This window comes from Pantherophis guttatus, chromosome 1, assembly GCF_059756535.1.
Source record: "Pantherophis guttatus breed Tessera chromosome 1, ASM5975653v1, whole genome shotgun sequence".
Taxonomy (NCBI): Eukaryota; Metazoa; Chordata; class Lepidosauria; order Squamata; family Colubridae; genus Pantherophis; species Pantherophis guttatus.
In genome coordinates, this window is record NC_142063.1 from 59,901,022 (window position 1) to 59,915,018 (window position 13,997).

Genomic DNA, 13,997 nt, shown 5'->3' on the forward strand with positions numbered 1-13,997 from the left:
TTAAAAATAAAGTAACAGCAGCTATGAGAGCTAGTTTGAAAGGAAAATCTTTTCCCATTCATTTATTTTTATGACTAAAATCAGTCATTCTTTTCAAGCTACTTTGTCTAACAATAGTGGTGGAACCCTGTTGAAGATGATCCTAGTTGCAATGCTATTATACAGGTAGTCCTCAACTTAGTCACAATTGAGCCTAAAATTTCTGTTGCTAAGTGAGACTTTTGTTAAGTGAGCTTTGCCGCATTTTATGACCTGTATTGCCATAGTTGTTAAGTCAATCACTGCAATTGTTAAATTAGTAACATGGTTGTTAAGCAAATCTGGTTTCCCCATTGACTTTGTCAGAAGGTCACAAAACGGGATCACATGACTCTGGGACACTGCAACTGTAATAAAGAGGACTCAATTGCCAGGCATCTGAATTTTGATGACGTGACCAAAGGGAAGCTGCAGTGGTCGTAAGTGTGAAAATAGTCATAAGTCACTTTCAGTGCTGTTGTACCTTTGAATGGTCACTAAATGAATAGTTGTAAGTTGAAGAGTACTTTATACTCCTCATAATTATGTAATTGAACAACCTTTGGCAATAAGCTACATTTTGTCTATGGCTCTTACCTCTACATTTACATAAAACTGCATGCGCTAATGGATTGACTCGTGACAATGTATAGCAATTTCCCTACCTGCTTCCTTCAAAAATCTTCTCCAACTAGGGTCCTTCACCTTCTACAATTGTCAATCAGCATGACCAAAAGGAAGGAATTTTGGGATGTACTATCCCAAAACAGTTATAGATGCTACTATAGCAGAAGGCTTTAAACAAGGCTTTCAAAAATTGCCTCACAAATTATACCTAACGTTTCAAAATAATGACAAATTCATCATGGACATCAGTGAATTAAAAGTTTGACATCTTTTATAAACAATTTATTGGGATTCAGTTCAGACATTCAATTCACATGGGTCATCAATCTAACAAATAAACATTAAATAAATATGAATTTAATATAGACCTTCTAAATTGGATCCCATTGTCAAATTGATTGGTTGTCTCTGAACCAGTTTGACAATTTAATGATTTTTTGCACATGTTCAGAAATGCTGTTTTTTTTTTCCTCCAGAACAAATTGCCTTTTGGACTCAGATTCAGTTTGAATCAATCCAACTTGGGAAACCTGATGTGAATCAGAACAGACTTCATTTGCACAATCCTATGTAATTTCATATAAACATTATGAACAGCTACCTTACTTAACCTGTATGCCATCACATCACAGATCAAAACTATTCATAGTTACAAAGGTAATAGAAAATGTGTTGTTTTGCTCTTAAAAATAATGTGCAAACTTTATTTTAAATACATACATAGCGCAATATGATGTTCATTGCTTTATTCATTTATACTGTTGTAGATTTACTACAGTGAAGAAATAAAAATAACCCATCCTTCCAATGCAATTATGTTAGAATATGTAAACGATACAGTTAAGGTTTGGTGAGTGGAGAAGATAACCTGGAAACAAACATGCAATTAACACATAGGAAATCAGCTTGAATCTTATAATTGCTTGAAGTGTATAAATGCAAAAGTCTACTGAGGTTAGGATTAAAAATAGAAAATAGGAGAACCCCTGCCTCCCACAGGACAACATCCAACTAATCTTCAGAAACATCTACATAAATATTGAAATTATTATATTAAAAGGCACAAAAACTTTGCAGAGGTTTATCATTGCCTGAACTGTGATTGCTAAACACAGAAAAGGTTTTTCAAAATTCAAATTAACAATGTTTTATGTGGGCTTTATCCGCGTTGTATGGACTACTGTCCATCAAATTACATCTTTCTTCCTTAAATAGAAGTGTTACTACAATGGCCTCATTTACATCAATTATGAAAGTATGCAAAGTAATTATTGTTGCTAATGACATAAATTCAGAAGTAACTGACATAAGGATTTAACAGACCCGCTCACCCTACTCATCTCTCAAAGAGTTGTGGAGATTAGTAAGTGAATTCCTACAATACATTCAGAGCAAGAAAGAAGAAAAAGCAGAATGGAGACAATAAGTCATCTAAAAACCAAAGTTCAAAGTAAAATGTTTTTTGAGTTGAACTACTTGGTGGCTCCAAGGACACATGTCCCTCTCCTGTAACTAGTATTTATAAGTATAAACCCCTTACCCAAAGAGAATATTAAGTATAAAAGCTAACAGATTTTGAAAAACTGAATTTATCCAATCTTCTTTTATACTCATCATATCCTTTGAATAATGAATTACATCTCGAAATAAATAATTTCTGGCAATTTCACAATAACTCTTCATGGGAAAACAAAGTTTTGCTATATTTATTCCAGACTATCATATCCTATTTCCATTTTAGTCCCATTATTTATTTTAAATTTATTACACATATATTTAAGCATTCATATGAAAGATTAAATTATGGGGATCCTCCTTCATTTTATCCTCACCATAACTTTGTAAGACAGATTGGAATGAATGATAGGGACTGGCACAAAATCTTCAGACAATACTTGATTAAATCGGTGGGAAAAGTTAGAAGATCTTATATAGATCAGATCAACCCGGACCATTCCGTGAGCAGAACTATTATGCTAGCCCAGGTAAGCTCTCAAAATGTTGCTGAACTGAAAATTCCAATAGTTGTAGTCAGCATAAGAAATTGGTGATGTGTGATGGCCCAAATTGCAGTTCTGTAATACCTGGAGGATCGAAAGTTCCCCAACTCTTTACCAGCAGAAAGGAAAAGCAAGATGATCTTGGCTGACTATACCCTTGCTCCAGTGGTGAAATATAAAATTTGTTACTACCAGTTCTGTGGGCATGGCTTGGTGAGGGGGTAATGTGACTGGGTGGGCGTGGCCAATTTTTTTTTTTTTTTACTTTTAAAAATATTTTTTCTACAACCGCTTCGGCAAAGAGGTTGTAAAAAAATGCTTTCAAAAGGCTCTGACGATCCCAGCTGAGTTGCCTGATCAGCAGAGGCTTTTTAAAAAACTCAGCTTGGATCGTCAGAGGCATTTAAAAGAAAAAAAGGTTTTTTTTTCTTTTAAAAGCCTTTGATGATCCCAGCTGAGCCGCACGATCATCAGAGGCTTTTTTTTTTTTTTGGCTTTTAAAAGCATTTTTTCGGCCAGAGGTTGTAGAAAAAATGCTTTTAAAGGTAAAAAAAAAAAGCCTCTGATGATTGTGCAGCTCAGCTGGGCATGGGGGGGGGACAGGGATTTTTTCTACCGGTTCTCCGAACCACCCGCCTCCATCGCTACCGGATCGGGCGATCCTGTCCGAACCGGGAGCATTTCACTCCTGCTTTGCTCTGAAGTTCCAATATCACTTTCAGAAAGTCTCACAACTTGCTGGAATGAGCTTTGGAGTGCTCCAAATGGAGCTACTCCATAAGAAAAAGAGAAATTGACAAAGATCAGTTGCCCTCTTAATCTTGCCAATGTAAATTCACTGATGCATCTAATGCCTTTCATGGATGGAAAAAATCATTTAGTCATAGTTTGATATCCAAACCAGTATATTTTGTATTTTACACTCAAACATATGAAGAACAAATTGTTCCCTGCATATGTTGATCCTTCTCAATCTCTGTAATAAATATAGATAGGTTTTGGACACCGCCCTCTAAAAAAACCTTCCATGTTTCATAAATGATTGACAGTTAAATGGATGATATTGAGCTCCACAAAATAGTTAGGTTTTTAATGGATCTTATGTTAGAAAGTACTAAACAAATGCTTTAAATGTTCACTTTCACAGCCATCATGAATTTTTTAGACCCATCTTAGCTGATGGTATATGTAATTTGTTTATTTATTTATCATATTTTTAAACAGGCCATCTCCCTCGCATGTAATAATTCTTTCTCTGGACTATACTCAGTGCATCTGATATAGTATTACTTTCTCAAGACTATATTCAATGCATCTGATTAAATAAATTGTAATCCATTAAATCTTATGTCCTAATGAGTTTATCGGTCTCTAAAGTACCAAAAGATTATTTGCTGGAACAGTATCTTTAACTTACTGGAATTAAAGAATCTAAATATGAATATTAAAATATGTAACTGAAAAACTTTCCATAATACACAGTCATAAAATATTTGTTATTCATTTTGCTACATTATCATAGCTCAATCATAAAATTCAAGGTGTAGTTCTTCAAAATGATGACTTCAAATTGGAAAAAGTGACAGTCTTTTCACTATTTCAGCAGCAATCTTCAAATAGGCTTGAGCCTGCAAGATATTTACAAATTCACCACATTAATATCCTAGATTAGAATGGATTATAAAATATTTCTTATGAAACAGGAGTACAAATCACCCACCACCACCTGATTGCTGTTATAGTGTGATTAACTATACCAATTGTACCTAAAAAGTGGCCAATAGCAAAACATTGATGAATAATATAGCAATTATGATGCAAAAGTTTAGTCTGTATTTATGGGATAGGGAGATCTTTTATTAGAAACTCAGAACACTTCTTCACTTCTATGACTGCAATCTTACAATATTGTCATTAATGAGAAATGTCACCAGCATCACCTACTAATTATGGTATAAGAAAGCCTGAATCTTACAGAACTTGGAAAACTAAGAAAAAGTTGGACATTTTTAGCATGAATATATTTTTTTATTTATTTAGAGAATTTACATGGTCACCCACTCACATTCAGTTGACTCTAGGCACTTACAAAAATAAATTAATTAAATTTATATTTAAGTTATGGATTGACGACATCAGCAAGTATTGTGGGTCCAACTGGCAAAAGAAAACTCAGGATCATATTGGTTGGAAACATGTGGATGAGGCCTTCATCCTGCACTGGATAGACAATGGCTAAAATGATGATGATGTTTAATTTGAGGGGTCTAGAGACAACACTAGGGTATTGCAGATGCCCAGCTACAATGTGCTGAGTTCTTTCTCATACTATACTTAAATATAGGTAGTATTATTGGCAAAAAAAGACCCCCAAACAGAAACGATGGATGCTCAATGATGAGTGAGAAAAGGACCTAAAGGGTGGACATGGAGTAAAATATTATGGTGTGAAAGAAAATTATATCTAATTAAGTAGTGGAGGTAGGTGAAAGAGGTAAAGTTCCGAAGAAGTCAAGCAAAAGGAAACTGGGTAAAAATCTTCCACTGAACCCATAAAAAAAAAGAATAAATTGATTGCTGTTGAAACTAGCACAAAAGTCAAGCAAATTGCTATTTGAGGCCAAGATGCTGTATGTCAGGAATGTCAAAAAGACATCTGGAGTATCATACTTCTTGAATTCATGATCTAAAAATGTTTGGCTGTTGCTCATCAGCATAAACTGGTTATATGAATTCCTAGGAGGGGGGAAACCTAGACCAAAAACAGAAGAAGAACCAAAAAGCAAAAGTCTTATTCATATTATATAAAAGCTTCACAACTTTGCACATAAAGGGTTTGGAGGGATTTGGTAAACAAAATAAGTGCTTTAATGCATTCTTTTGGATGCTAAGACTCTGCCTCTAAAAAACGCTGAGATATTTAAGGAGTGTGTGTGATAAAATAAAATAATAAGTCATAATCTAAGTATATTAGATATACTGCAGGCTACTTCAGCTGACTGCTAGCTGCAATTCAGCAGATCGAATCTCACCGGCTCAAGGTTGACTCAGCCTTCCGAGGTGGATAAAATGAGGAGCCAGATTGTTGGGGGAAATATGCTGACTCTGTAAACCGCTTAGAGAGGGCTGTAAAAGCACTGTGAAGCAGTATATAAGTCTAAGTGCTCTTGCTATTGCTATATTGAGATGTTTTGGTTAAAGTGATTGGTTACAGCGAATGAAGACTTTCTTTATGAAGAAAAAATGAATGACAACTCAGAGGAAGGGGAAGATTAAGAAAGTTGTATTTAGATAGAGTTGATGACATAATAGAGGTAAGAAGGTGAAAGAACAAAGGGTGATGCATGACAGACCAAATGGCTGTGGTTTCCGATGTCCCGATATAGTCAGTTGGTGCCATCACTGACTATTGGGGGCGAATCATTGGCCCCCACGGAGAGGGCGCGCAACTTGGGTGTCCTCCTGGATTCATGCTGTCTTTAGAAGAGCACTTGACGGCCGTGACCAGGAGGATTTTTCATCAGGTTCGCCTGATCCGCCAGTTGCGTCCCTTTCTGGATCGGGACTCCTTACGCACAGTCACTCATGCCCTCGTCACCTCCCGTCTGGACTATTGTAACGCTCTCTACATGGGGCTCCCCTTGAAGAGCACCAGGAGGTTCCAACTGGCGCAGAGTGCGGCCGCGCGGGTGGTTATGGGAGTGACATGGCGTTCCCATGTAACACCTCTCCTGTGCAAGCTGCACTGGCTCCCGGTGGTCTTCTGGGTGCGCTTCAAGGTTTTGGTTACCACCTTTAAAGCGCTCCATGGCTCAGGACCTGGGTACTTGCGGGACCGCCTACTACCACCAATAGCCTCCCACCGGCCAGTACGCTCCCATAGAGAGGGGCTCCTCCGGGTGCCGTCGGCCAAACAATGTCGACTGGCGGCCCCCAGGGGGAGAGCCTTCTCTGTGGGGGCACCTACTATCTGGAACGAGCTCACCCTGGAGATACGGAGGATCCCAGATCTGTGCACCTTCCGCCGCGCTTTAAAGACCTTTTTATTTCACCAGGCGGGCCTGGCCTAATTTTTCTCCCTCTTTTATAAAAGACTTTTAATTTTTAATATTTTTTAGTATTTTATATACTCAAATTTTAAAATTGGTTTTAAATTGATTGGGATTTTAAATTTGTCTGGGCCAAAACTATTTAATTTGATTTTAATTCCACTTTTAAATTTTGTATGTATGTATTTTATTGTTTGGCTGTGCACTGCCCTGAGTCCTTCGGGAGTAGGGCGGTATAGAAATCAAATCAAATCAAATCAAATCAAATCAAATCAAATCAAATCAAATAAATAAATAAATAAATAAATAAATAAATAAATAAATAAGGTAAATGGATATGGTGCAAGCAAGCACAGTTTGTAAGGGCAGAATACTGAAAAGTAGTATATTAAATAATGTTGGCGTTATCTCTACCTACCTACCTACCCATCCATCCATCCATCTAATATCTTACCCACCATTCTTGGTGTTAGGTTAATGTTGGTGTTTACAATAATCAAGATATAAAAATAAAAAAATACATAATCAAAAAACCATTGTTACAATCATTTCAGGTGATAGGCATCACTGAAGGCCCTTTGGAGCAATGTTGTTCTGAATCATTTTTAGAAAGGCCTAGATCATACAAGCCAACTTCACTTCAAACAGAAAGCTAAGTGGTGTCACAGTGCTTAGAATGCAGTATTGCAGGCTTAATTCTGCTGACTGCCAGGAGTTCAATTCAGACCGGTTCAAGGTCAGCCTTCCATCCTTTTGAGGTCGATGAAATGAGGACCCAGATTGTTGGGAGCAATAGACTGACTCTGTAAATCACTTAGAGAGGACTGCAAAGGACTGTGAAGTGGTATATAAATCTAAGTGCTAATGCTAAGTCTAAAGTGTAGGCATGCCCTAGAAAATCAGCCCATTGGTATACATTTTGCAGAAATGTGGGATTAGTAATAATTTCTTAACTACTATTGACCAGAAAGCGTTAAATAGCAATTGTTTAAAATATATATATATATATATATATATATATATATATATATATATATATATATATATATATATATATATATATATAAAATAAAACTGCATTCTACTGTCGTGAATGTCACCATTACTAAAAAAATAATAATAAGAGGAAGCACAACATGAAAAATTGAAAGCAGAAATATAGAGCTCACATTCATCCTTCAGAAATGTCTTCACATGAATATTAGCTTATGTTCACTAGAGATATTTCTCCCTTCTCTTTTGCTTTGGAATTTCTAAGGGAATTACTACAGCTCACATTTCTGCAAAGCAAGGATCCATTTGCTCTAGCAAATAAAAAAGTTGACAGCTTAACACTAATCATTTGCCCATTAATCTGCTGACCAATCATCTGAAGGCCAAACACTTAAATATAGCACAAACAGAAGGCAGAACTAGACTCATAAATCAATAGATGAACAAAAGATCTACTGACCACAGAGGTTTGGTGTTTTATAGCTTTACAGATCTTTAGGATCAAAATCCTACCACAACTTCTAATCCTTAGCTACTTCCTATGCTATAATTTCCATTCTAAAGTAATTGTAAAACCCAATGCAACTTTTCTACTTGTTAACCAAATATTTATTAACTAGAGCATGGCATAAATTAAGATGTAAATTCTTAATCTGATGAATTAAGATGAATTTTACACTGAATTCTCTGAATTATAAAAGGGTAGTGAAGGTTCTTTCACTAGAACCTTCTTCTATAACTCTTCTGAGTGAATGATGTTTCCATGTTTTCAGGCAATTATTTTGGGAGGGAGGAGTCTCTTTTCCTGTCAGGTAAATATAATATAACTAAGTAAGGTCAGACATTTATACCTATAAAATTACTCAAGAATAAATTGAAAAAACATAGTCAATGTTTTATTATTCAAAAAATAACTTTCTATTGCTTTCTTTCCTACGCAAAAATCTTAACTATTGCCTAGTATTGCCTGCTGAAATCATGGCTAAATAGTCATTATGAAAGAAGTAAAGACCAATAAAATAAGTTAGCTCTGTTGAAATCCTTTTAGCACAAAAATAACATGTTCTGTTCCAACGTCTACATTCAAGAAGTTTATTACATTAAACTTACTACATTGCTCTGGGGCTGTGAAACGACAATAGGTTTGCCAGAATCCGATGTTTCTCTTATGTGGACATGTAGTGGAATGTCACCTGTATTAAATATAAGAAGATTGGCACAAAGGTTGAACGTTACACAAATGTTTTAATTGAAGTAGTACAAGTAATACACCTGGTGTCGTATTTCAGAAGTATTAGAAATGATAATTAGTCAAGCCTTGTCAAAATTTTGGATTACTGAGATTATTTTAAAAAGAAATTGTTTCTAAAGATGACTGTAAAGTGATGTTTAGTCTCTCTTGTCTGCTAAAATTATCTAATACTGGCATGGGGGTGGAGACAGATATGACCTATTTAGGGTGATAATAAAGAAAACATGCCAGATCTGCATGCACCACTGAGACCAATTTCTTTTCAACTCCATAATCTCTGTTTTACTTTTCAGCCAAGTTAGTTCTGAAGAAATCTGTACTGCAATGCATGTACTTGGTGGTTTGCTACATAAAATCAAGTCCAAATCCCAACTGAGCAGATGTTATATTTTGTAATGCACACAAAAATAAATCCACAGTAAAATGTTCCAGTATATAACTTCTTCACGCAACACATTATTTCTTCAGCACTGCATCTCATTCCCTACTGATTTCCAGTGGTATAAAATTCTAATCAATATTCAAACAGATGCTTAAATATTTAATCAGCAATATGAAAGTGTTATTGTTATCAGACAACTACTGATTTAAGTGCTAGTTAGATATTTAATTAATTTTCCCTTCCAACTGTTAACTGTATATTGAATTTTTCTACTCAGTTGCCACAGAAATAAATAAAAACTGTGTAATAATACTCAGAATCGTCTCATTTTAAAAAAATATTTACAGAAGATTAACTTTTTAGATTTAAATAATTCCATTATGCAAAAACTGATTGTAAAAACAAATCTACACTTAAATTGAGAATCACAAAAAAGAACATATAGAATTTGTTCTAAGGAGTAGGTAAGGCAACTAGGGTCTAGGACGCTACATTTGTAATGGCATGGCCAGCAATCTTCTGGTGCTGCTATTACAAATATGCAACATAGTAGAGGAGGCTATGTCAATTTTAGGTTAAAATAAAACATGTCAGTTTCTCAATGAATGCAGGATTTACTAAAATGCTAACAAAAACTAGAAACAAGTATAAATAATTTTGAAAATACTATTTCTGCAATAAAGGAGAGTATTTGTAGCCAGGGTGGATTTGATTTAAATCAAGTTGATTTAAATCACAATTTAAATCATGATTTAAATCACTAGTAAAAAGGCTTGATTTAAATCATAATTTTTAAAGAGCAACTGTCATCTCTGCTACTCCTTTGACCCACTGTTGACTCACCGATAGTCCCAGTGTTGCAGAATATACAGCCTCATGCTACATAACTAAGCTCCATTTCATGCTGAATAAATTAAATTATTTATGTATCTTAAATAGAAAACTATCTTACGATAGATTTTTACCCCAAAAGTTTTTTATTAAAATAAATTCGATTAAAAAAAAAATCCGATTTAAATCAAAAATTTTTAAAAATCTGATTTTTTTGATTTTTTTAAAAAAATCATTGATTTTTATCCACCCTGTTTGTAGCTCAGGGTTGAAATTAGGGGTCCTTGGTGCTCTCTGAGCTTGCTTGTTTTCTTGCAGAGGTTTCATTACCCGAACTAGATAACATCATCAGCAAGCAGCACTAGTTTGGATACTGAAACGTCTGCAAAAAAAAAACAAGCAAGCTCAAAATGACTGGATGTTGAAAGTGCTTATAATTTTTTTATCTCTCGTCTTATAGCATACTGTATAGCAGGGATCCCCAACCCGTGGACCGCAGACCGGCACCAATCCGCAGCCTATCAGGAACCAGGTCATGCAAGTGAGCAAAGCCATGCACACACAGGATTCAGGCAACATGAGACACCAAACGCGCCCCCTCCCCATAGAAAAACCGCATCCATACAACCACACAATCAGATATACATGGATACTTGTTTGTGAAATAACTAAGGAACTTCCTCTAATATGGGAGATGTTTTGTGCTGGCAGTAATATACACAAAGTAGCTTTCAGACAGGAATCTTCGATACTCTTCCAGAAGACAGCTTAACTCACCAAACATATAGATTTGGTGTCTACCAGACCTGTCAGCCTGAATATTTCTCTGAAAGTATTTTATGCCTTTACTTTATCAGCTTCTAAGTTCCAGTCTGAATGACCCAATGTTATTATGGGTAGTTAATGACCACTCATTCATTCACTGTTAATAATAATAATAATAATAAATAATAATAATAATTTTATTTCTATACCGCCCTTCTCCCGAAGGACTCAGGGCGGTGTACAGCCTGTTTAAAAACACAAACAAAACAACAATATAAAATTTAAAATAATTAAATAAAGTGGCTCAGATTTAAAACCCCAATAAATTTAAATATCCCAATTTAAAAACTATTGTGTTGCTAGTCCGGCCTGGTGGAATAATAGGGTCTTCAGTGCGCAGCGAAACGCCCGGAGGTCGGAGATCTTACGAATTTCCGGGGGCAGTTCGTTCCACAGGGCTGGGGCTCCCACAGAGAAGGCCCTCCCCCTGGGCGCCGCCAGTCGACATAACTTGGCCGATGGCACCCTGAGGAGACCCTCTCTGTGGGAACGGACTGGTCGGTGGGAGGCTATTGGTGGCAGAAGACGGTCTCGGAGGTACCCGGGTCCTATGCCATGGAGTGCTTTAAAGGTGGTAACTAACACCTTGAATCGCACCCGGAAGACCACTGGGAGCCAGTGCAGCTCGCGCAGGAGGGGTGTCACATGGGCACAACGAGTTGCGCCCATAACCACCCGCGCGGCCGCATTCTGGACCAGTTGGAGCCTCCGAGTGCTCTTCAAGGGGAGCCCCATGTAGAGAGCATTACAATAGTCCAACCGGGAAGTAACAAGGGCATGAGTGACCGTGCGTAGGGCGTCCCGATCCAGAAAGGGCTGCAACTGGTGAATCAGGCGAACCTGATAAAAGGCCCCCCTGGCCACGGCCGTCATATGCTCTTCTAAAGACAGCCGTGCATCCAGAAGGACACCCAGATTGTGAGCCCTCTCTGTGGGGGGCAGAGATTCACCCCCAATAGTTAGCGATGGCACCTGCTGACTATATCGGGGCGCCGGAAGCCACAGCCACTCGGTCTTGGAGGGGTTGAGTCTGAGCAAGTTCTTCCCCATCCAGACCCCATCCAGATATATTTATATCATAATAGATACAAACATTCCATATATTAGAGTAGCAGCAATAACTACAATGCAGGAACACAATCCCAGTTTCTACAACTCATATTTAGTTTCATTAAAATCAACACCTACTAATGAAAAATTGTATTGCATCCTGTTTTGTCTAATGTAGGTTTTATGTTAAACCACATATTCTTACCTAAAACATCTATACCAATATTCTTGGATAATTTCTTCACTCCATCAGCTCCAAAAATATGCGTTTCATGTTTGCATTTTGGACATTGAAAAACGCTCATGTTCTGTATAAGGCCCAATACCTGGCAAATTGTTCAAACAAGAGCAAATCAGAAACAGGTTTAATATTATAGAAACAGTAAGTTGAAAGATCAGTTTCATCTACTTATCCAATTTTATCAAAATAAAGCCAGAAATATATCCTAGTCAGAAAAAAAAAGTATTCATTTGCCAGAATTTCTTGATCAACAGTTCTAGAGAAATGCCAGTTTCCTTTGGAGGGTTAAGAGTTCTGGAAACACCCTGTTTATAAATTAAAATTCATTTGAGCAGGAAGGAAAAAAATCAGTAATTGTAAGTCCAGAACAAATGACAGTATGTGAGCTATCATTGAAATGTCTTTTATGGGCTGACCTTAAACAATAGTTAGTCAGATGGACATTTATTTAGAAGTAAGTCCTGGTCTGTACAATGGGATTTATTCCCAAATTTGTATCTTTAAGACTGTTGTATATAGAAGTTGCCAAAATCTATTGATTTGATTGCTCATTAAATTAGCCCGGATTCTTCAGCAGCCAATAATCCCCTAAAGCAATAGAAAAGAGAAAGAAAAAGAAAAACAGGAGCAACATTAATTCTGCTCTTCAAAATGTGTATTCACTGATACTCCGAAGGGGAGGGTAGCTCAGCCTTTTCTATTCTCTCTACAAATCAAAAGCACATTTGAAGAGCAATTAACTTAATTATTTAAGCTATAAAAATGACACGTTATTGACAGTACTTATATTAGATGTAGCGTTTCAGATGGTAAATGGATTAACATAGAGAATCTGTTATATGCAATCTAGCTAACTAATCTGATAATGGTGACTAAAATGTTTATCCTTTGCCAAATTTTTGGGAGGAAAAGACAAAACAGCACTCAATCTTTATATTAAGCCTATTCACCTGAAATATTACATTCTCCTGGTTTACTACTTTTCTAGGTCTAGATTATAGTAAAGCACCTACAACACACACAAGCGTATTTGCACTATTAGACCTCTTATTCAAGTACAGAGAACAATGGACTAATACACTCCAAGAAATCTGACATGTCTATATATGTATGATGAAGAACAATTATTATATATATTATGTTGGGTCATACATTGGATGTTAATCCCTGCTACACAAAATAAAAAACAGGAAAAGGTTTTGAAGTCAGTCCAAGCAAATCCATGGTAGTCCTTCCCCAATATTGTCTATTATACACAACTGTTCTACAGTACATGTGCTCTGAGTATGTGTTAGTATACTGCATATATAGGTAGTTCTCGGATTATGATAGCAATTGGGACTAGGTTTGTACTTGCTAGGCATGTGGTCATAAAGCATGACATCATGTGTCTACATCCCTTAGCAACAATCCCAGCAGTCCCAGTTACCATTGTAACCTTGGGAATATGGTTCATTAACCAGAAAGCATCAAGAGTCTCAGGTAAGGAGCATGGGAATGCCATAGGGTGGGCGTAGACAATACATGGCCCAAGTGAGGCTGGGGGAAGCAGAATGCCATGCTGTGTGAGAGAGCAAATAAAAGTCAAGGGAAGCAGGATACCATGCCAGGTGAAGGAAGGGAAGCTGGGGACTTAACAGAATGATTTGTGACAGCTTCCCCATTGACTTGGCTTGGGGGAAACCGGTAGGGAAGGTCACAAATAGGGATGATAGCGCATTAGAACTGT

The 13,997-nt window shown here is 36.6% G+C and overlaps 1 protein-coding gene and 1 long non-coding RNA gene across 5 annotated transcripts in view; one reads left to right on the top strand and one right to left on the bottom strand.

The window, feature by feature from the left end:
* Positions 1-914: 914 nt before the first annotated feature.
* The window catches only part of NUBPL (NUBP iron-sulfur cluster assembly factor, mitochondrial), a 62,918-nt gene continuing 49,835 nt past the window's right edge, over positions 915-13,997 (bottom strand). For both annotated transcript variants that reach the window (XM_034417981.3, XM_087874951.1), the window contains 3 exons: positions 12,233-12,353; positions 8,798-8,880; positions 915-4,273 (listed from right to left, as the gene is read on the bottom strand). In XM_034417981.3, coding sequence (XP_034273872.2) covers positions 4,211-4,273; positions 8,798-8,880; positions 12,233-12,353 — 267 coding nt within the window. In that variant the 3' untranslated portion in view covers positions 915-4,210. The remainder of the gene's footprint in view (positions 4,274-8,797; positions 8,881-12,232; positions 12,354-13,997) is intronic.
* The window catches only part of LOC117665761 (uncharacterized), a 28,263-nt gene continuing 27,950 nt past the window's right edge, over positions 13,685-13,997 (top strand). For 2 of the 3 annotated variants that reach the window (XR_009621399.1, XR_009621400.1), the window contains exon 1: positions 13,685-13,750. This is a non-coding gene — a long non-coding RNA (uncharacterized LOC117665761). The remainder of the gene's footprint in view (positions 13,751-13,997) is intronic. The other variant, XR_004591466.2, reaches the window with a different exon arrangement.